This window comes from Anopheles stephensi, chromosome 3 (assembly GCF_013141755.1).
Source record: "Anopheles stephensi strain Indian chromosome 3, UCI_ANSTEP_V1.0, whole genome shotgun sequence".
Taxonomy (NCBI): Eukaryota; Metazoa; Arthropoda; class Insecta; order Diptera; family Culicidae; genus Anopheles; species Anopheles stephensi.
The window spans coordinates 49,684,483-49,706,559 of record NC_050203.1 but is presented as its reverse complement, the minus strand read 5'-3'; the positions used below and the strand labels follow the sequence as shown (position 1 = coordinate 49,706,559).

Sequence of the window (22,077 nt, the reverse complement as noted above, 5' to 3'; positions counted from 1 at the left end):
CGTAATGTGGGCGGTCTCATTGTTGAAGTTTGCCGATTGAATTGATAATCAAAGGCCATTCGTTGACATTACTTCCTTCATCGGAATGTTATGCGGCTTTGGAGGGAATATGTTTAATCCTCCCCCCAAACGGTCCATCATGTTTGATTAATTTGAAGTCAATCAATACTGTTGGTGGTGGCGTAATTCATCTTAATCAAGACCAGCCGGAATCAATGTTAATGAAGTGTTGAAACAAACTTGCTTTCACATCGATATTAAACGAAATGAATAGGGCGTAGACCATCAGTATCCTGTTGCTAATCGATATTTGATTTTGAAATAAAATAGTTAAATAAGATATCAGTAGAACTTAAGGTTTGTGGAATTGAGTTCTTGTTTATGGCGTTTGCTTATCCACATTTTTCACCGGATAGCTTAAAATATTCCGCTCCAATTTGGCATTCTTTGCGTGGCATTACAAACATTATTCTATAATTATTATTAATGACATTCCATTCTAATGCCATTTTGTTTTCTACATAATTGAATTAGATCTAGGTTAGAGGAAGCCGCATTCCGTTGCTAATGAATACTTAGCAACGCACAGCGGTACACTAGAAATCATCGAACAATAGAGGAAGTTTTTGGTCTAATTCAATAGACAAAACCGTTCTGCCAAAATTTGCCAGATCCGCGCACAAAACGACGCAATAAATGTCAACTAGCCCAGATTGAAATTGATTGTGCAGGGGGTGAAAGTGCACGCCGCGCTGCTGGACACAATCCGTGGACGCTGGAACGGCATGCGATTTCATTCATAAAACACGACGAATGTGATCGTATCTCTGCGTCGCTTCTCTGTTGCTGCACGTCATTCAAATGTGGATATAATGTGATCAAACCAACACGAGCACCCTTGTCCGTTGGGTGCGATCCCACGGCAATAGGGACCGTTTGCACTTGAAAGTACACAATCACCGTCCAAAATGCGTTGTGCTTGTGGTGGGTCATCGGCATTCTGGCACTTTATGACCATCGAAATGGCGTTTCACCAATACACCAGAAAAAAACTGGGCGAACCCTGCAACAATAGTGCAGATGAGGAGAGGACGATCACGATCGCGATGGACGGACGATGGACGAAATCATTCGCTCCAGTACCCAGTGGCACTATGCGATCAAATTTCACGCTTTCAATGATATGCAAACGCCATACGTCCAAAAGATAATGACACAAAAATCAACACAAGTGACAATCTCTCAATCTCGGATCGCATGTTGCTGGCGAGCGTTTTTTTCCTTTTTTTTGCACCGTGCGCCTAAAGTTGGCGCAGATGTTTAGGTTCTGGCACCCGAGTAGTAGTGGCAGCATGTTGTGCATAAATTTTCAGCCTACCCTTTCCGCTACACAACAGAACGCACGAACACAGGACCAGCTTGGTGTCGAACATTGGACGGACCCCTAAAGTGATCGCTCAGTCGAACCTCGACAGCGCACCGTTTCAGACATTTCCTCACGGGACATTCAGTACACGGCGGCCCGGCATATTTCGTCAACGGGTTTTGTTTTGCGTGCCATTCCTGCTTTCGGCGTAAGGATAAGTGTGCGGTTGAAGTGGTTAAATAGCTGGCAGAACTACTCCTTTAGTGAAGTTCTTGTATCGTTTCGTGGCGAAAAGGTCGCGATCGCCACAGTGGTTCAAACGGTTTAAGTGAAAGCTTTTCGCAGATTAAGTTGCTTCGTAGGCTCGATCATCGGATCGTCTGAAGGTGAGTAGTAACGTGCGCCTGACTGTCGAAAGATGGAATGCAAATTTAAGTGGTTTCCAACCAAAATCAGCATCTGCTATTTCATGACCCTGACCGCGCAAAGGCACCACTGAAATTGGCAGGATGGAGAACTTTGGTGTGTTTTTTAACGCTTTCTGTGAACGCGCCAACCGTGCTTTGTCGAGCATCTTCGTCTGTCTTTCCCTCTGTGTGTGAGGAGTATTAGAACCCACCTCAATCTGGGTGATCATGAACTAGTCCTTGGGTCTCTGCGGGTTGCCTTTGCGAGCGGCGAGATGCCGTGCAAGCGCAGACTGTATGGCGTGCAGCTGCTTGTCGCTGACAGGCGACGAGCGCTTTGAACGAAAAGCGTTGAATCTTTGAGAGGTTGCTATCGGTTAGATGCAAGGTTAGTGGGCCATTGCCGAGCTAAGTGGAAAAGTACTGAATAAAATTTGGGCTTTTGTTCGTACACCGTACACCGAACACGGCCAACCGGTTGCTGGTGAAGTGTTGCGTGAAGTAACCAGACTTATTTGTTCAGTGACACCCTGACATAAGGTAAACACAGAACGTTGCTTAAGCTTTCGTTAAACAGAACGTTAATGAGACCCATTCGTTGAGCGTTCTTGCGTGCTGTAGCGAGAATTTGAAGTTTAAGACAAAGCTTTAATTGTACAGCTTGTTTGTGTTTGAGAAATTCCACCGTTTCAAATATCGTTTTACAACAAATAAATTTTTATGTGGGTAACACCTTGCATCTGTTTCAGGTGGAAAAGGTAAAAAAAATCAGGAAAACGTTCTTCTAATTGAACAGATGTGTTCGGCAAAGCATTTTCGAAGCGATGAAGTGAAGTCATAGAGTGAGGAACACAGCCGGACCGGGGTTCAAATCCCAACCGGACCGTCCCCCGTAGTGACGACTGATTATCCAACTACGTGGTATAGGAAGATAAATCTAGTAGTCTAGTCTAGGCCTCTTAGACCAGAAATGGCAGGCATGACCTAAGTGGCAGGCCATTAAGCCAAATAGAAGAAGCAACAGGGTGGCAATAAAACTTACATACATTTTCATTACATTCTGAATACAACTGGATTTTGTAAATGGCAGTGCAGAATATTCAATGATGGTTTTATAAAAATATTATAATATTTTTTACAAAGTGTAGCGTTTGCACAAACGAAGCGTAGGCATAAACGATGATCCATTCGAGTGTTATGTTCTAACAAAATTGAACGCACCGATTATTCTTCATGAATAAAACATAACTTGTTGAGTAATCAATAACTTGAAAACTCATTTTAATCCGTCGCGTGTAGTGTGGTCTCCAACAACAAACAGATCCCCGGATCTAAGAACAGAAAATAATAAAATTGCTTAATATCAGCGATCTAAAATATATTTCTAAATATAACGCTTAACGTCGTATATATTCAAATCATAATTCCAATAAATTAATCATTTAAAATTTTAGACTCATCAACCGAAGCTGAACTAGTGCCCATATGAATAAAAAAGCCTGGAATTAAATAAGTAAGCCAGCAGGAGTACGGCCCAACCGTTCTACCTTAATAAAAAAAAATCGACGCAAGTAGTTGTTAGCATATCGAACATCTACTCATCATTCAATAAAAAAGGTCGTTCCAGTTGCGACCACTTATCGTTTAAATTTAATTTTGTCCACCAAATTGCTTCAAAACACCTAATGTAGCTCGTCAGTGTTTCTCAACCCGAGAAATGAATCTACGCGGAATGAACACATTCATTTTTGCTGTGGAACCTTCATGAACACTGAATGAGCGCGCTCTCTAACGCATGAGTTTTCCAATCGTTTTATATTTTAATGCTCCAATCAATTTGTTGTAGAAATGTGGATCTTACTTGCATAGTTATTGCAATAGGTTGAAGTTTGCAATTTAAAAGAATTTAAAAGAGTTTGAAAAAAGGAATTTAAAAATGGAATGAATTTATGTTATACCTATCCACCCGTGTTAAACCTAGTTCTTTTACGGCACACCCTCAGTCAACAAACGGTATCCGTACCATTCATTCTCTCTTCCCGCTCTCAGCATGCACCATGTGTTGAGCCGTGCAAAATGAAATAATGTCGCGTCACATTACACGACACACTGCCCGATGATGTCGGTTCCACTCTTTGGTGAGCGTTACTGCAAACAAAACGTGTCAGGTAGTAGGGGAGTAGCAGCAGTGGGCGGTGGGGAGCAAGGGGAGCCCAAAGTAACCGGTGCGGTATGAACCATGGGCTTAACTTTCGCGCTCAACTTGGTTGGAGCGACATTTGTCAACCATCAATGACGTCATGGAAAGTTTCCGCTCAATGCATGCTGCTCTCCTGCTTCTTGCAACCTAGCGCCATTTTAAATGTGATCGATGCACTGCAAGATATGCAGACGATGCGTGTGACAGTGGAGGCCTCAAGAATGGTGCTGCGCGTGGCAAACGCAGCTTGCTTACGATGCAGAGCAGAGCATGAATGAATTTATGTTAACGTTGCTAGATTAGTGACCGTTCCGGAAGAATGATGGTAAGCGGAATGAAAGTCGATTTATTGGAGATTTGTTGTGATCGATGAACCTTTTCATCCCATGAATAATGACGTTAAAAATAATCTTGACTTTTCAAGTTACTTTAATTGAATGACAAAATAATTAAAATATAAAAAATCTGTAGTTTATCAATGAAAAATAAAATACTTAACATTTTAAACGATTGTAAATGAAAATCGCGACCATCCACAGTTTGTTACTAAAACTCTATTACGGCAGTTTGCGAAATTGTGGAACAGAGTGATCTGCGCACAGTACACGCTCGACACCGCGTCAACACCGAGTGCAACTCAATTGAACAAATTGATCGTGACTAGCCGGTCGCAGCAGATCCGATCTCCGCCCAGACCACTCGACCAATTTCCATCCGCCTTAAACCGGCGGCGCCAGCACGAAACACTTCGATTTGCCGGCGGCCAATTGATTGGCAATCAAGCCGTACGCATCGGCCAGTATCGACCTTTGGTACCGCCAGTCAGTGTCGTCTTGGTCTTGGACGCAGAGCCGTCCTCTGTCGCTCTGATTTGCTGATTTTTAAACCGATTCAGAACGAAGAAAAATGAAGCGCTTCTATTGATTGGCGATGAAATTTGGTGTGCGGCGTGCGTTAAGTGAATCGTCTTAAGACTATAAATTCGAATCGATCACTCCGGGCGTGTTGATCGCCTGCTGGACGGAACCTTCTTCACTCGCCGAACAAGTGTTGAAGCATCAAAGAGTTTTGAAGAGATCGGTGCCCCTTCCTTCCGGGCGGCCGGCGACGGTACGATCTACCTGCCGGCGCACGCACACAACGGTGCAATGTTTTGGGAATTTTCCACTGTTTCGTTCCCAGGCCCGAGGCGCCTCCGCGGATCGCCGTGCGAATCTCGTACCGAAAAATGCTATGCCCGAAGCAGAGGAAGAGGTGGAAAAGAGCGCATACGAAATCATGATGCCTTTGTCGAACGCTTGCAACCGTGGTCCCCCCCCCCCTTCCCATGGCCACTTGCGACCCCATCATCCGATGAAGGACTTGCTTCGACGCTGAAGATGCCATGCCGAAACCTACCGAACGTACCTAAGAAAAGTAAGAATGTGGAACAGAAACTGACACGAAAACTGGTTTCAACCGGTATCGGGTCTCCACCGAGATCTTTCACTGCCGAGCCAGGTGCGTGGTGCGAGGCCCCCTGCTACTCCCACCAACAAACCTAGACACCGGGGGTTAAAGTTTAGTTTCCTGCCCGGCATCCCCGGCATCCACCAAACCACCCGATCCGTTTGTCAGCAATCACATCTTCCCTTTCAGCTTGCGCTATTATGTTCGAACGCAAGGCATGCGTTTTTGTGGCGGCTATTACTGATGTGTTGTTCGACGCAAAAAAAAGACAAAAAATTGGACTAGCTGCACAGCGTCTCACAACATCGCAAATCGCGCCGTGGGGAAAGGCAAGCGGATGGCCAAATTTGAGTCTTTCTGCATTGTTAAAACGAACGAACGGATGGAAAAGTACTGGCGGGATATTGAGCGACCGTGCGCTTTTGCAGTCGTAAGGGCATTTTTGGTCGGTCATCTTCTAAGTGTAAACTGAGCAAAAACAATGCGAGATATGACTACAAAAAAAAAAAACGAATATCATCATACAACACGTGCACTGTCGTCATCAAAACGTTTGCAGTAATAAGCGAAATGATTCATAAAATGAGTATGTATCATTCGAATTATTTGTACAAGCCTCAGCTAGGTAATATTCAGCTGGTGCAATATTTGACCAAGATAAAAGACACTATTTCTTTGCCACTTATCTGGTTTGTAGTGTTAAGAACAGTGCCTTATCTAACTGCCTGTATGGCTGAATAGGTCGCTGTTGCCTGATGTAGTATTTACTTTGCGGTATTTTCCATTCGTTACTTTGCATAATGTTTAGTTAAATTTAAATAAAATTTCCATTTACTTGGTTTTAATAATATTTTAGCACTATGCTCACACATTGGGGCGACTTATTGGTAGAAGCAACAGCGTTGCCGGTCTCCACACAGCAAGACCCGGGGATCAATTCCCATCTGGACTGTCCTTTCGCAATAAGGACTAACAACCCAACTTTTGTTTACCAATAAGTCTTTCGAAGTTTCGAAGAATTTCAATGGACTTAAAATAAAAAAAAATGCTTCAGGAACCTGAAACCAAAGAATTCCAGAACCCCAAACACGTGCAGAGTGGAGTCGTCTCGGGGAAGAATACAAGTACCTACAGGCGGGAATGTTTACGAATAGAGAAAGTAAGAAAGGGATGTATAATGAACGTCGTGTCAAAAAGGAATTGCAAAGATCTGCTCAACTCATCTCCCTTTTGAATGGACGCGAGTGTTCCAGAAGATTCTGCAGACTTAAGTACTTATGTAGAATCAGTTAATAACTCGATTTTAGTTTTACACTTGCAATAAGTTTGGTGAAGGCAAACATTTTCACCCAATTCACCGAGTGAATACTTTTCTAGTGAACGCGGCTTTTCTCACTGTCTCAGTATACCGGACGAGCGTTCTCTTTCGAGCGACGCGAAATCATCGTCGCCCCTGCCAGGCGCGCAAACGCGAGGATTGTTCTCCCCGAGCTGGCACGCACGCAGGTCGCTTGCCTCTAAAGGGGCTGTCAACGGCGCCCGGCATCCCATTGTACAGCGAACCGTCGCCGAACACGGACGCCTGCCCGCCTGCCTGTCGAAAACAGCCAGCAAATCCGCGCTCACTCTGAATCGCAATAAACCGCCTATGACCGACCGCGGTGTGTGTGTGTGTGTGGCGTGAAGCGTTACGCTCATTTTAATAACATTGTGGAAAATTGAACTGTCCAAAAAACGGTGAGCTCCGTGCAGAGCAAGCGAGGCGGAAGAAACATTCGACATTAACCGAAAATACGTGCATCGCACCCTAGAGCAGTGAGGGAAAAAGTCGTTGGTGGAAAAGAAAAGAAAGTTACTAGGCCGTGACAGGTTGCAAAGTGAGCACGAGAAAGGCCACGCCACGATCATTGTGCGATATCTGTTTTTAGCGCCAGTGAGTTACAGTCGTTACCGGTCGTTGGTGAGAAGCTTTGAAGCGATCAGCAGCAGACCATTCTGACCGCGAGTCTGCACGGTGACAGTTGATCGTTGTTGTGACGGTTCGAGCGATAGAGAGACATTGATCGCACGCAGGATAATCAATAAGCGATGGATAATTACAAGAAGAAAACACCCGGTCGGGTGCAGCATCTGGAGTATACTGTAAGTAGTAGCAATTGCATGGATAATGTTTGTTTTCCTCCCCCCTGTTTGGTCTTAACAGTGAGTTGCGCAGTGGTAAAATGCTTGTTTATTTGCAAGTTCAGGTGGCAGGGGCAGCTGATAAGTGTAAACAGTGGAAAACTCGATAGTTATATCAGATTCCAGCTCCCGTAACTCTCGTATTACACCCGGCGTGAAAAATGTGCTCTCCAGTTCGAAGAAATGGTAAAATATGCTACCAAAGGGTCGATCGTCATACACCCGTTCGTTCATAATTCTGCTTCGCTACGGCCCTCGAAGCAGGCGGACGATCACGTTGAAGGATCCCGAGTGGCGTATGTTTGTTGAAACTGTTTGAACTACCTCCACCCAAGGGCGCTTCCCAGTAACGGAGGCGAATATTGCTCGAGAAACTCGATACGAAAGCGTGGCATGTTCTGAATATGCATAAATGCAACGGAAACGATGTCACCTGCGAGCATCGTGCGGGGCAAAACTTTTGCACCCTACGATCACCACGCATGACGTGGAACAGTGAAACCCTTTTTCAAACTCGAGAAGGTGTTTGTTGCATTCCCCACTCCTAGCTGCTCTTGGAACTGGGGAAAAGTACCAAGGCTTAGTTTGGAAGTTCAATTAGCAACTTCAGTGACCGGGGTACTTCATATTGCTGGATACTAATGATGAGTCATAAAAGTTCATTACCGATGTGCTGCTAGTGGTAAATGGTGCTTACCGATGCGTATCTTATCCACAAAAAATCGGAAATAAGCTCCAGCTCTTTTTACGATCGAAAAAAAAACCCTGTGGCAGTACCGTACACAACTGTGGATCAAATTATAGGATTAACTTACAGCCTGGTCACCTTATGGGAACCATCCGATGGTGTGCCAATACGAGGAAGGGCACTTCCGGTACTGTCATCAGTAGGCGAATTCCTCACATTTCCGCCTGTTTAGCAGGGGCACCCGGGCAAAATGTCACAATGTACGGATAGATAAGAGAATCAGTGCATCGCTATACAGCGACACGTTCGCGCACACTCACTCGTCCACATTCCTTATCGAGCTAGGGGGGGAATCGATCGTTGATTGAACGCTGATAAAACAGTCTTCAGTATCGAGCAGAACTACAGATGGGCGCACTGCGGGATGCTTAATTGGTGCTCAAAGGAATGCCTGCCATCTGGCACATGCCCTTTTTTAAGGTTCGCCCGTGCATCAATAATAGACGGATTGTATGAATAAGCTGTATTTGCGATTAAGTGTGCGATCGCTTCCGACTGTCTTGCCTCACTCGGTCTGGCCCCCCCTGTCCAGATGCGTACGGTATAAGCAGGGTGAAGGCTATTTTAAATTACTCGTACATCCACAACTGTGACCGTGCAAGCAAGCCGTTAGTTACGGTTCATGCGTTTCTTTGGCACCGGTTGTTACGGATTCAGCAATCACCGTACCGAACGGATTCAGATCGAGCCGGTTCGCTATCGTGCTACGGGAAGATAAATATATCGTTTCCCGATTGTCCCTTAAAAATGATGTAACATCATTTATTTTGCTGCCGACTGTGATGAGCATTAGCTGCGTTAGTGGTACAATGTTTGGTGTCTGCTGTGCTTTATTTATTGTCCGACCGTTCCCTCCCGTGACTCTCGGACTTCTCGCGGGCAGAAGTACCCGCGGTGGGAAAATAGCACTAAACGCCGGACCACGGTAGACGGAACGTAAATAACGCTTTTCACCAAAAATAGCATTTTACATGACAGGCCTCTTGCAATTGTTTTGCTTTTTTTCCGCCCGTGCGGCGCGGACGTTAACGTACGCGGGATGACGCACGGTAGAACGCGCGAGCTTTGTTTTGCATGTGACTTTCCCGGCACGGTCCACCCCGGTCACGATGACCATAACCCAAACCGAAAGATTCCATCTTTCCGATGCGTATTTATTGCCGCATCTGACGTTGAAGCCGGATTTTTTTTTTGGCGTTTAAAAAATCCTTCGAACGACCTTGGGCACCTCGGATCGCAAATTATCGCAAAAACCGAAGACCGAAGTACAAAGAAAAAGTTCTGGGAAAAGCAGGAACAACAGGCGCAACCCTGTCGGGCGGTCAAATTTATGAGTGGTGTATTTTTAACTCCACAACAATTTAACTGTGCTCATCACACCGTGCACGCCACTTTGTTTTAATGGGCACGAGATAAGCACGATTCGGCCAAAGTGGATCATGCCGTGGGAGACAAATAATCAAATGCGGTGAGTTGATGGCGAGGTTCGTCGCTTTGCAAAACACAAATCGCTAATTACTGCTGGTGCATGGTGCATAATGCACATGTGCAGTGCAGGGATGCACATTCACTAGGACTTAGAATATCCACATCCCGAAACGGGAAGGAAATCTTGTATGAATCTTCAACAAAACGACCAAGAAAATCAGACCTACTCATTAGAGTGCGTGGTTGAACAGTTCGGTGTCAACATGCAAATTGTACAGTACTTTGCCGAGACTCCCTCCAGCCCTATCTGCCCTCGGGAAGATGTCAATCAGGACCGATCCGTCTAGCCATTGGCAATGGGGCGATAGGGAGCGACAGGAGACCCTACGTAAAGGCGACAAGATAAATGTCAAATTCCCCCATCTTGCTTCATCCAGTCTTACGTTTCACTTCCACGTGGAGTGGGCCGGCCAGGAACTGCAATCAACTACACTCCACGTGCACTGTAACATGCGAACGATTTTGCTGGCAATCAATTGTGGCTGTCGTTTAAATTGTTTATTCCAGTGTTTCCGTTGCTCTACCCGACCGCGTGATAACCGCAACCGGCTTTGTGTGCTTTGTGTGCCGAGGGCGAATTGCAACTGTCCGCATCGATTTGCTGCTTCATTCATCGAAAGGCAGTAATTGAGCAACGGTGCCATTTGTACTGGTCACGGATAGTCTCATCCGTGGTGGTGGTTTTCTTAAGGATGTTAGGGGTACAATCAATTTTTTCCCCCCCAATCCCACATCCTGGCAGGATATCAACTTTTGCTCGTGGATTGTGGTCCTCGGTCCCGGACACTCGATTTTTTTTAGTTTTCTCTTTCTCCACCAAACACCAAACTACGCCGTTACTTTTCTTTGATTCCCTTCCGGTAGGTCGTGCAATGTTTTATGTTGAAAGTGAAACCAGCCCACCGCCAGACCTTTCCCTTTTCACTGTTCCCGTGCCTGCCTCACGCGGCAAGTTGTTGCGACCGGCGGGAGTAGCACGGAAGCATACAGCCTTCGCACTTCTTCGCCTGTTTGGCGTGTGTTTGGTTGATTGTGTCTTGATTGCGATTGATGATAGGGGGTGAATTCCAGGAGCTGGTCGGCCGTTCGGCAAGGTCATGGTATGGCGCATTACAATTTTTCCCCAATTTCAAACGGAGGGGAAATTTTGCTCCAGAGAGCAGTGAATTCAAGTTACCCGCTTACCTACAGCGGTCTTTAGGGGTAGCAAACTAAGGAGAGAAAAGACGATGCCTTCTTGGAGAGAAGAAGAACTGAAGTTATTATTATTACTTCTCGATTGTTGGGACATTCGGGTAATATAAATTATTTTTTTCATTCAACAAGTAGATCGGCCCACTGCTGCTTACAACTCCGAACATGTATCTAATTCACATGTCCAAACAAAAAACACCTTAAAATTGAGGTTTTCTTATCAGACCGGCGCCACTAGCGTTGGCTGTGTACACAGCATCGGCCTTCCCCGCAATTAGATACCTTTTTGACATTGAAACGTTGTCAAATCGTAGAGCATGTGAAGAACATCGAACTGTGTCGTCCTCTTCATGGGTGTTCGCTCCACGTGGTGATCTCACTTTAAGGCGCATTTCCTTCGGTTTTGATGGCAGGAAGGAATTAACTTTGGACGAGATATCCAACCTAAGCCGCACTGCTTCAAGCCCATTTAAAACCGTCCGCCTTCCGGGTGGTTCACTACGCCACACTACTTCGCACCCTAACCGACCCAACCACATCAATGTGTAATGTCGCGCGATCTTGTACCGGGTGGTCGGAGCCGGCCGGCCCCAGATTGCTTAATCACTTTACGCGAGTCGCACGTGCGACTTGTGGGGCGACGGTTCGAACCGGCTCCACGGCGGAAAACCGCGGAATGCGCGTACGCGAGACGGTCCGCGAAGGGCGCGTTATCAGATTGCGATACAGGTGTACCTGGCCACCTGTAATTTAACCTTCGTGTTGATTTTTCCATTCACCTCCCATGCCATGCCCCATTTTCCCTGCCCTGCCTCTGTAGGTGCTGGATACTCGAGTGTGTGGACCACTTTACACCTATCACGGCTTCGGATGGCAATTATTGGGCTCGATTGGCGATGAAAAGGGGAGAAAATTAGTGGCACAGATAAGTGGAGAGGCCAGAAGCGCTGTGCGCAGGTTCTTAATTAGATAATTGATTGCGATTCCAGGAAGGAGAACCCTGACAAGGTGCTTTTCCATCACGAGACGACCGCGTTCTTGACGATGATCGGGCCGACATTGTAGACAAGCGCCTTATGCAATATGCAATTATTTGATCACGAATGTCTAGCTACGGGCAAACTTGCGCATAACAAGAAAATGAGACATTATGTAAATAAAGTGCGGAAAAAACTGTTCTAGCTCAATGCGTTTAAAGCTATCGTTTGCCATGTATATACCATCCAGCGCTGTATAAGTGCGTCTGGACTCCATTAAAAAAGCGTTCAGTTTCTGTATGCACATATTAATGGCGCAGTCACTACCCAGATGTGCATTTCCTTCCGCAAGTGATCGTGAAAAAAAAGCTGCTAACACTGCAACGTGAACGTGAACCTGAGCGCTTCGAATACACCAGCTGAAATATGAACTTAAAGTTAAGCATCTTTTTTTAAGGTGTAAATAATGCTTTCTTAACACTGGGAGACGGTCGCTTGAGGTGTGTGTGTAAGCTACATTCTCAAGGTGTTGCTTTTATTGAGTTTCAGTTTTGTCGCTACTTTTTGTTACACTGGGTGTTGTGGTTTTGCAGCCGGGCTTAGGTTCATTGAAGAATTGCTTGGGTGACAGGAAACAAAAGCTGTGGCGTGATTATTGAGTCCAAGTGCCTTGTTTTTTGTAGTCAGAATTGTATTATTTGCGACACAAGTTGAGACCTCAAGTCAACCGATAAGCTTACTAAGTCCCCGTTCTACTCGCTATACTCTATTACACAAACCCTCTTAAATTGTTCTTTACCGTAGAAAAATCGAAAGCAGCGCCAATACGTTCTCGGGTGAGGCTAATCACTCGTTGGTACCATGCTAACCAGTTCAAACCGGCTTCAGGCATATAATTGCCGTTGTTAAAGCGATTACTACAGCTCTTCCAGCACGCGTATGGATACGCGGATAATTATCGACGTTATTAATGTGCCCTGAAAGGAATAATCGGTCCTATTACGCGTCTAGCAAAGCAAAACCCCTGGTGAAATGACAAAAAAACAAAACACAAACCATAACAATGACACATACCTTCCAGGTATGGTGGTGGAGTTGTTTGGAGCTGAAAGATTTTGCTGCCGATGCAGTTAAACCTGTTACCGATTGGGATAATCTAGTTCAAAGCTTTTAGTTCATCATTAATGACCGGCCTGGTGGAAAACAGTGTTTACGCCACGTGTTTGTAAATGAGCCATTGTTCGGTTGTTTAGGTGCCTGACGTGCCCGCTGATGCTTCCGCTAAACTCGATCGTGGGACGGAGCATAGTAATTCCACAGCGAGCACGAGTGGTTGTGGTTATAAATTTCAAGTGTAGGTGACACATTTCTAAATTGATCTGCACCGTTTGCGTGAGTGCATGAGTGATTGTAGCCAGCAGAGGATGAGATGAGAGTTCCAGTGCTGCAACAATGTGTGCCGCAAATGTTTGCTCAAGCGCATTTGATCTTCCGGCAGTTGATCTTCTGAATGAGAGCAATGGCAACCTTCGTGACGTTACCCGCTCTGCTTAAGATGTACTTGAATAAATGACATCGATGAGCGTTGTTTTTCCCATCCTACACGATCTGCATACTTTCACCCTCTCACTACCGTTCGAGCTAGCGGCCTAGGACTGATCATCCCACGCTCACTTCTCGACGAACGAACCGCTACTGAAGTGATCTTAAAGCAATGGTGAATGATTCACAGAGTATTGATAGAGAGTGGTGGCCGAAAAACAATAGCCATGATTAATTAAAGCATCCTTAAAATAACGCAAACGCAGGCCCAGCAGCCCCATCGCTCATCGCCATTGGCATTCCAAGCATTCGCTTCCTGTCGATAGCCTTCGTAGAGAGCTATTTTCGCCCGCGCTTCTTCGCCATCGACTTCAAAATTGGCAATCCATCTTCATTAATTGTATCCTCGAGCGGAAAATGAAAAAAAGATTTGATCGGTTAATAATAAATGGGCCCATGAATGTTAACCCGTTTCCCCCAATGAGCTCCTTTGCCAATCGAGTGGCGCCAATGGATAAACAATTACACGGTTCAACATGTTTGACGAACTTCAAGAATGCGTATTTCCAGCAGCTGCTACCCACTTCGAGCCGATGAGCCGATTGGTCCAATGTGCGGAGACCACACAGTTGGGGCGTCAGCTCGGCGAAGCAAATAGCAAGATCTTTCTGTGGTACGACATCGAACCGTCGTAGGAGTTTTCGCCATGTACCGATGACCACTGGCCGTAGGAAATATTCCAAATTTAGAACACACATCAGGGTTGAAACGCGTCCTCATGTACGTGACGATTGGTACGCAACGCAAAATGCGCCAGAACCGAACCATTCAACCCGAACGTCTGTGACACGGGACTCGAAATACTTTGTCCTTAGAAGCGAACGAGCCATTTACTGAGCACAACAGATTGTGTTGCGGTGCATTAACAAAGTTCTATCGCCCAGCAGTGCCTGCACTTGTTGCACTGCTCCCCGGCAGGAGCGAGAACGCAGGTCGGAAGGGTAGGGTAACACGTGTAACTCGAATCCGGTAGGGAGATTTTCAATGTCTCCCCGATATTTGTATTTTAAACTTGACACAAGATTGTGTCAAGATCTGCCAGAGATCTTGAGACACGAGTGCACGCGATCGCCGCCGCCATCTTCGGATCGACGGTCTTGATGAGAGCAAATTAACCTAGGACCAGATCGTGGCGTCGTCGTGGCAAAGCATGAAGAGGGCGACATTTCACATGAGCACGCGACGTTCGGTGCGTGAAACACCCACCCGCAGACGATGGTCGAAGCTCGGTGTTGGCATTTTTGTGTTGTACAACGCTTTATAAATAAACATCCCAAACGCACGCGCGTTACTTTATTGAATTTTGGCAATGCGGAAAAAGCAACAAAGCACGAACTGTTCAGCAGCCGAGCTGTGGTGAGCTGATGATTCGAATGATAGGAAACTGCACAGTCAACGCACTCAACAGGAGGTTCGAACTGTTTACATTTAACGGATATCGAAAAATCTTAAGCAGTGGAAGTTATCTCCATAAAGACGAACTCAAGCAAGAGATTCGTAGTTCACCCACCAATGTTCCCGATCGGATGCAGTCAGCCGTAATGCGAACGAACACGTGCGCGTTCTAACGCTTGCTTTGCGTGCGGATCACATACACATCGCACGTGCACACCCGAGATGCGTGTAATGCCTAAACCGACCGAGTGCGCATGTGCTCGCTCTGGGTAACCACCACATGGCTCACAATGCTTTCGGATAAAGTGCGATCAAGATCTCGGTTGGCACCCGTAACATCCACGCCCGAACGGAACGTGCCTGACCTAGATTCCACGACGCAACAGAGCATTAACGCGGGTAGCGCCGAATGTGATAGAAATGCTTGCCCAGAGTGCAGACGAACGATGCGCTTGCGCTACGCTAGTCGTTGAACTGCCGCCAAAACATGCATCAGCCAACCGAAACAAATGCATGTCAAAAGGTAAACGGCGAACGATCGGGACCATACACACAATCGAACTTAACAGTGAAGGTCGAGGTTGAGATTACGGTGACGCTTCCCAAGACATCGGAACAGTTCCTCGTATAAGGGTTTTCCTTGGGTTTAAAACACGATTAACAAAAGTTTTGACAAAGTATTTCAAAAACGGCTTAATTTCATGGGCACCGAATCCAATTACACACTGATTCACATCATGACCCTCAAGCGGATCTAATTTCCGTAATGTTGTAATCATTTTAACGAGATCATTAACCTCAAATCAGAAAATTGTTGCCGCGACATCACTTTAGAGTACTTGTTGGCCGAGTCGTGCTTCCAAATTCGAAATAGATCAGAAGGTTGTGACAAATGTAGTTTTCGTACATGCCAAAATTATTCATGGTCATATGTTAAACTTGTGAAACATATGGGTTTCCTGGGCTAATGACCGGCAATGATCTTTAGCGGGGTGTTTTATAATTGATTAATTGGTCTCGGGAAATTTACAGCCCCCAACGAACATTGTTAGGCCTGAGATAACTCTTTAAAATATGCATCGTAAGGGTATACATACCGTCGTCTTCTTTTATGACGCTGCAACCTCGGCAGGATCTGAATGATTCGTTGATTACCAAATCACTCTACCTTACTAACATTGGAAAGCTAATACCGGATGCCTTGGTCCACACTGAGATGAGGATGATATTTAAAAGCAACAAATTATTGAAAATTTCTGATTAAAAAACATACAATACACAGCAAAACAGCCAGTTTGATTCTGTACGGTAGAGTCTTGGATTGTGTATAGGCATTACATTAGATACCTGTGAGCCAATCGGAGTAGGCTAAGCTCCAGCTGTCATATTGATTGTTTCGTTTTAGTTTAGGAAACAAATCGACCATATTGTTTACTTAAATTGCTATATGAACTTTACTAGTGCAAATATTTCAAATTTAGATATTTCAAACATTTTAGATTCAAAAATTGGTATGTTGCTCAAAAACCCAAAAAAACTCACTAACCGCTTGAATTAATCTTCTTATTTACAGCAAATACGTCCGCAGCTCACCGGAGGCAGCAAGTCCGAGCTTACGGGATACATTTTCGGTCGTATGAAGTCCGAGCTGAACGATGTTCCGGCACAGACGGCCGCCGGGTCCACGTTACCCTTGGTGGACATGATCAAGGATGACGAAGAGGCCGGAACGTACAATCCGTTCGAGAACCGAAAGCTGACGCACCCGACCACCGATATGGAAACTCTGGTCCATCTGCTGAAAGGTTCGCTAGGATCAGGTATTCTAGCGATGCCGTTAGCATTCGTGAACGCTGGACTCTGGTTTGGATTGGTCGCTACGATCGCGATCGGTGCCATCTGTACCTACTGCATCCACATCCTGGTGCGCTGTTCACACATCTTGTGCCGAAGGGCACAGCTACCATCGCTTGGATTTGCTGACGTGGCCGAGGTAGCGTTCCTTGCCGGTCCTGAACAGCTGAAGAAGTACTCTCGACTCGCTCGGTTCATCATCAACCTGTTTCTGGTGATCGATCTGATTGGGTGCTGCTGCATCTACATCGTGTTCGTGGCGACCAATCTGAAGCAGGTGGTGGACCACTACACCCATTCCTACTGGGATGTGCGTATTTACATCCTGATGATGTTGGTACCGCTGATCCTGCTTAACCTGATCCGAAAGCTGAAGTACCTGACGCCGTTCTCGCTGATCGCTAACGTGCTGATTGGGGCTGGTGTTGGCATCACACTGTACTACATCGTCACTGATCTGCCGGCCCTGTCCGATCGCAAAGCGATTGCTGAAGTTCAACACATGCCAATGTTCTTCGGAACTGTTATCTTCGCGCTGGAAGGCATCGGTGTAGTTATGTCGCTGGAGAACAACATGAAGAACCCGCAGAACTTTATCGGCTGTCCCGGGGTGCTCAACACTGGAATGTCCGTTGTGGTGATGCTGTACGCAACGGTCGGCTTTTTGGGCTACTTGAAGTATGGAGATGACACCAAGGGCAGTATTACGTTGAACCTTCCGGTGGAGGATGTGTAAGTATACAATGCTCTTCAATCGATTGATCGGTGTGATGTATTCCTAATGTTCGGATTGGTCCTTACGACAACAGGTTGGCTCAAATGGTAAAGCTCATGATTGCGGTAGCCATCTTCCTTACCTATGCGCTCCAATTCTACGTGCCCATGGAGATCATCTGGAAAAACATCAAAGGAAACTTCAATGAGCACCAGAACGCGGCCGAGTACACCCTCCGAATTGGTCTGGTGGTAAGTACAAATACAATATCTGGTGTTTCATTCCTTGGCCAAACACTGATTGATGGAATTTTCTCTTCCAGATCCTTACGGTCATAATTGCAGCAGCACTCCCCAACCTCGGTCCGTTCATCACCCTCATCGGAGCTGTGTGTCTGAGCACGCTTGGTTTGATGTTCCCGGCCGTGATAGAGCTGGTCACGTTCTACGAAAAGCCCGGGTACGGCCGATTCAACTGGGTCCTGTGGAAGAACGTGTTTCTCATTCTGTTTGGTGTGGTCGGCTTCGTCACCGGCACTTACGTCAGTATTGTGGAGTTCTCGGAGCATCTGGAAGAAGTGTAAGGCTGCCGACAGCCGACAGCACCTTTCGTCCCACTAGAACTCCTCAGGCGTGGCGGGATACTGCATCGCAGCGCGACACATGCCGTGTGCTCTTGACTCTGCCACCAACTGCATGCTCTGTAGGGTAGATGTGAGTGGCGCGGCAAGCGAAGATGCGGAAGTCTTGAGCCCGAGTTTCCGCACCAGAAGTGCATCGGACCACCGACGTGTTGTGGTGCGTTGATCGGTGCATTAGGAGCTATGGATCCGTTGCAGCTATGCGCATCGCACATCGGCTCACCGCTCTCTGATGTACTTTACCGTCTTCATCAATTGTAGGATCTCGTTGAATCAATGACGTCGTTTAATCGCGCTAGTAGATCCGTGCTGCGTAAGCGTGCGCTTCCTTGTGTTAATACTATGAGTTTATAATTTTATTATCATATCATACAGGTATCCATGTTAATCTTTCGTTCCTTCCAATGATCTGTTCTTTCCTCTCCTGGCACACGTAGTATTTCCCCGAATCCTGTTCCATTTTTACCACTAGACACCTGTCCCACTGCATCCTTGTTCGTTATCGTTAAGTGTGTAAGCTCGACCCGAATCTGATTTGGGAACCATATCTGCGATACAATAGGAAGGAGAAAAAGCTTAGCTGGTGTTACTTGAGTGTGCGCAACACTACAAAAATACATGCCCCATATTAGGACGTTTAGGAAAACTGTAACGACGTTACACGCGAGAAGAAATTATCCAACCTAGTTGTATACGCGTCCCCGGACGGCATTGCTGTAGAGTAGCCTCACCAGACTTGTTTACCGATAACGTACACACAGGATGAAGGAAGGGGGAATCTTCGCGCTTGTAAGACGCATCCTCAGCTACCTAGGGCTCCCATATGCCCAGTGTTTCATGCACAGGAACTTGTGATGTTGAGTGTTGATGTAGCATGTAAGAGATGTGTTCGGACTCAGTGTCACACTGGCCGGAATGAAATATTTATCTACTGTTTTAATCCTTATACACCCTAAGGGCGTTACGTGCGTGAGGAAATGTTCCTAGCGGACTTTGCATCGGAGAACGGTTTGCCATTGAAATGCTAGTGCAGTTAGTAGTGATTGCCGTAGTTAATGCTCGACACCAGTTCCTGCGAGGGCTGTTTTCAGAACAACATATTTTAATATCATAACAAAAGACAGGAAGCAGCAGGACGTTTTGCAACTATCTAACCTAACCTAGACCTTAATCCTTCCGAACGCCTACCGAAAGCAGTCTTCCAATATCGATCAACAAGCGGAACAGTTCTACCGCAACATGTCTTAGTAGATTGCGTCAAAATGGTTGTTTCTGCGAATGACTACGTAGTATAACGCTAAGTACAGAATAGATTTCTAGTAGACGTATTAGTAGTTCGCTGTAAGTACAGGCTACACGCTTTGTTAATATTTTCGGAATGAATATAAGACTATTCCTTCAATAAATATATCAACAATTACAATTTTGGATCGGTTTTTCAACATTCAGATACTATAAGAAACTACACTCATAATTCTACAGTTCTGAATTCTATTCGATATTCTACCTGTATCTGAATAGTCAGTCCTGTCATAATACCATTTACGTCTGAATCATTTGCAATAAATAAAAAAACCTGATTTTTTGTAACAAAAACGTATAGTTGTATGAAATATTAAACATAATGAATCATCATTACATTGAAACAATATAAATAACTGAACTAGATTTTCTTTTCCAACGGTCAAATTTAATTCGAATCAACAATCGTACTCTGCGGCTGTTCTCTTATGGTAGCGCCCTCTATATGTCAGAATGTGAAAGTTACCTTCACTTCTATAAGCGGAGCACGTTCACAGTACACTCTCTGGACACGCTCACAGACGGCATATGCGCATTTCAGTTCAAATATAACGATACATATTCATAGTACATTTTGTAGGTTTTCAGTTATTATAAACGAGCATCAGTTCTATGGTGCATTTATTTCCTTTAGGTTGAAATTTTTATGTTTGATTTCAAAAAAGAGGAAAAAAAAGAGTAAATCATTTACTAAAAACAATGGTTTAAAAAAACATAAAACGTAAAGGCTAGGAAGGTATCAATGGCATAGTAAACGGCCTGGATTTGCTCGCGGTATCTACAGATAAAAGGTAAAGTAAGATGGTCACGAACTAGATAGCCACTATATTCTATTATGTAGGTAACACTTTGTAAAGCTCTTGACCATTATCTTTCTTTGACAAAAACAAATGCATAAGATTGAATTACTTAATTTTATAATTTTTCTTTGTGTTTTCTTCTTCTCTATCTTTTTTTTGACTGCTACACGTTTTTCACTCTAATCATTTTTTCCCTTTTTTGTTAGAAAACAGTTTGAAATCCTTTTTTGTTAGAATAACAGATCATGTTAGTTAAACTCAAGAATCAATCATAGATATAATTAAAACACAGTTATCATGCGTCTTTTACTGTTAGTTTACTGCAACCAAATTGATCACTCAATCACCCTGAGACATTTCAGAAAGATGAAACAAACATCATTTTCCTCCGAAACTGTACTGCATAATGTAGACAATTGGAACAGTTCTCTCCTGGACGCTGCCCAACACCTCATCAGCAAGCTCCGCGGGAATGAGAAATAAAATTAAGTTAATTTCGCCGAATGTAAGCAGCTCATTAAATGCCGAATTTATGCACCATAATTTACTTGATAAGTAAAGTAAGCACCACCGGAATGATCCACGCGGGCCGGAAAGGTTTCCAGAAGTTAAGACCTCCGCTGCGCGAGGATCACTACGGGTGCAGACGTTCGGTGAATCCCGGTTGTCAGCATGATCTAGCACAGTACGACCATCTCCCCATCTCCCCGGAACGTATCGAAAGCCACACACGCCGCCGCCGGTATATCGATTCGGTTTAATTTTATGAGTCAATTTGTATGCTCATGAACAACCGTGCCACGCTTCGAACGAGCGTGATGGCAATCGAAACAAGACAGCTTCGGCGGTTGCGGTTGTGGTTGCGGTCGGAAGGTCGGGGCGAAGCTTTCCATTTTATCGCCGTTTGCAGTTCGCGATCCTGTGGCCATCATTTCCTTGGGGTGATAGACAGTTGGTCTGCTGACTGACGATGGGGAACCGCTCATCTGGGCCTCATCAATCGTTTGATCTTATTTGAGTCGAGTCGGCCCAGGTACACACCTTGCTACCCACGGCCGAACTCTATGGTTCGTGTTGCCCATATCGGGAACGATAGTGCATTGGGTTCGATTGTGCCAAAAGCAGCTAAACCCAACGCGTCGGCCAACGATGCTAATTCGGCCGAAATTCCCACCGTTACGGGATCGATAGCTAAGGCGAAGATATCAGATCGCAAGATCGGACACGATCGTTCTTTAAGATTCATTTTCGTTCGCTTCACGCTCGGACCGACCGGGTGGGGCCTGGGATTATGATTTTATTTGATTGACACTGACACCCAAAGTGGTCCACACACATATACGGGGAACGCGTGTCACCGTCTGTTTGTGAAGATTATGGAGGCGCGTGGGTGCGAGCGTCTTTAGCCGGCTTGCCGGACGGCAGAGCGTCCAAATTCGATCACCACTTTCGGTGCGGTTTACGCGTTGGCGTAGCAAAAGTGTGAACATGACAAACACTCTCCGGGACGACCGAACCTTGTGTGGCATTTGTTTCGAGCAGGGGACTGATCCGATAGCTGATCCGATCGGTTAACATCGATTCCGTGGGCAGATAGGATGGAATACTGATGCGTGATTTAGCTTCCAGCAGAACTGAAGCACGCAGCGGCTCAGTATGTCAGCCTGCCAACGGAAAGAAAAGCAAATTAATTAACACTTGTTTAACAAGTAGTCCAGAAAAGGGATTTTGTTTAGTTTGACACTTGCTTGCGGTCCCC

General features: G+C 45.5%; 1 protein-coding gene across 2 annotated transcripts; it reads left to right on the top strand.

The window, feature by feature from the left end:
* Positions 1-1,478: 1,478 nt before the first annotated feature.
* On the top strand, positions 1,479-19,644 carry LOC118509087 (proton-coupled amino acid transporter-like protein pathetic). 2 transcript variants are annotated; one of them, XM_036049221.1, is made up of 4 exons: positions 1,479-1,752; positions 16,581-17,593; positions 17,671-17,827; positions 17,899-19,633. In XM_036049221.1, the coding sequence occupies exons 2-4, from the start codon at positions 16,644-16,646 to the stop codon at positions 18,157-18,159; spliced, it is 1,368 nt and encodes a 455-aa protein (XP_035905114.1). In that variant the 5' UTR covers positions 1,479-1,752; positions 16,581-16,643; the 3' UTR covers positions 18,160-19,633. The 2 variants fall into 2 exon arrangements, with proteins under 2 accessions (XP_035905114.1, XP_035905112.1); XM_036049219.1 differs by lacking the exon at positions 1,479-1,752 and adding an exon at positions 6,926-7,564 and having other exon boundaries at positions 17,899-19,644.
* The last annotated feature ends 2,433 nt before the right edge of the window (positions 19,645-22,077 follow it).

Coding starts and splice junctions, on each gene's coding strand:
- LOC118509087 (XM_036049219.1), top strand. CDS start 7,511: ATGGATAATTACAAGAAGAAAACACCCGGTCGGGTGCAGCATCTGGAG. Junction 7,565..16,580: donor TGCAGCATCTGGAGTATACT/GTAAGTAGTAGC, acceptor TCTTATTTACAG/CAAATACGTCCGCAGCTCAC. Junction 17,828..17,898: donor CCCTCCGAATTGGTCTGGTG/GTAAGTACAAAT, acceptor TTTCTCTTCCAG/ATCCTTACGGTCATAATTGC.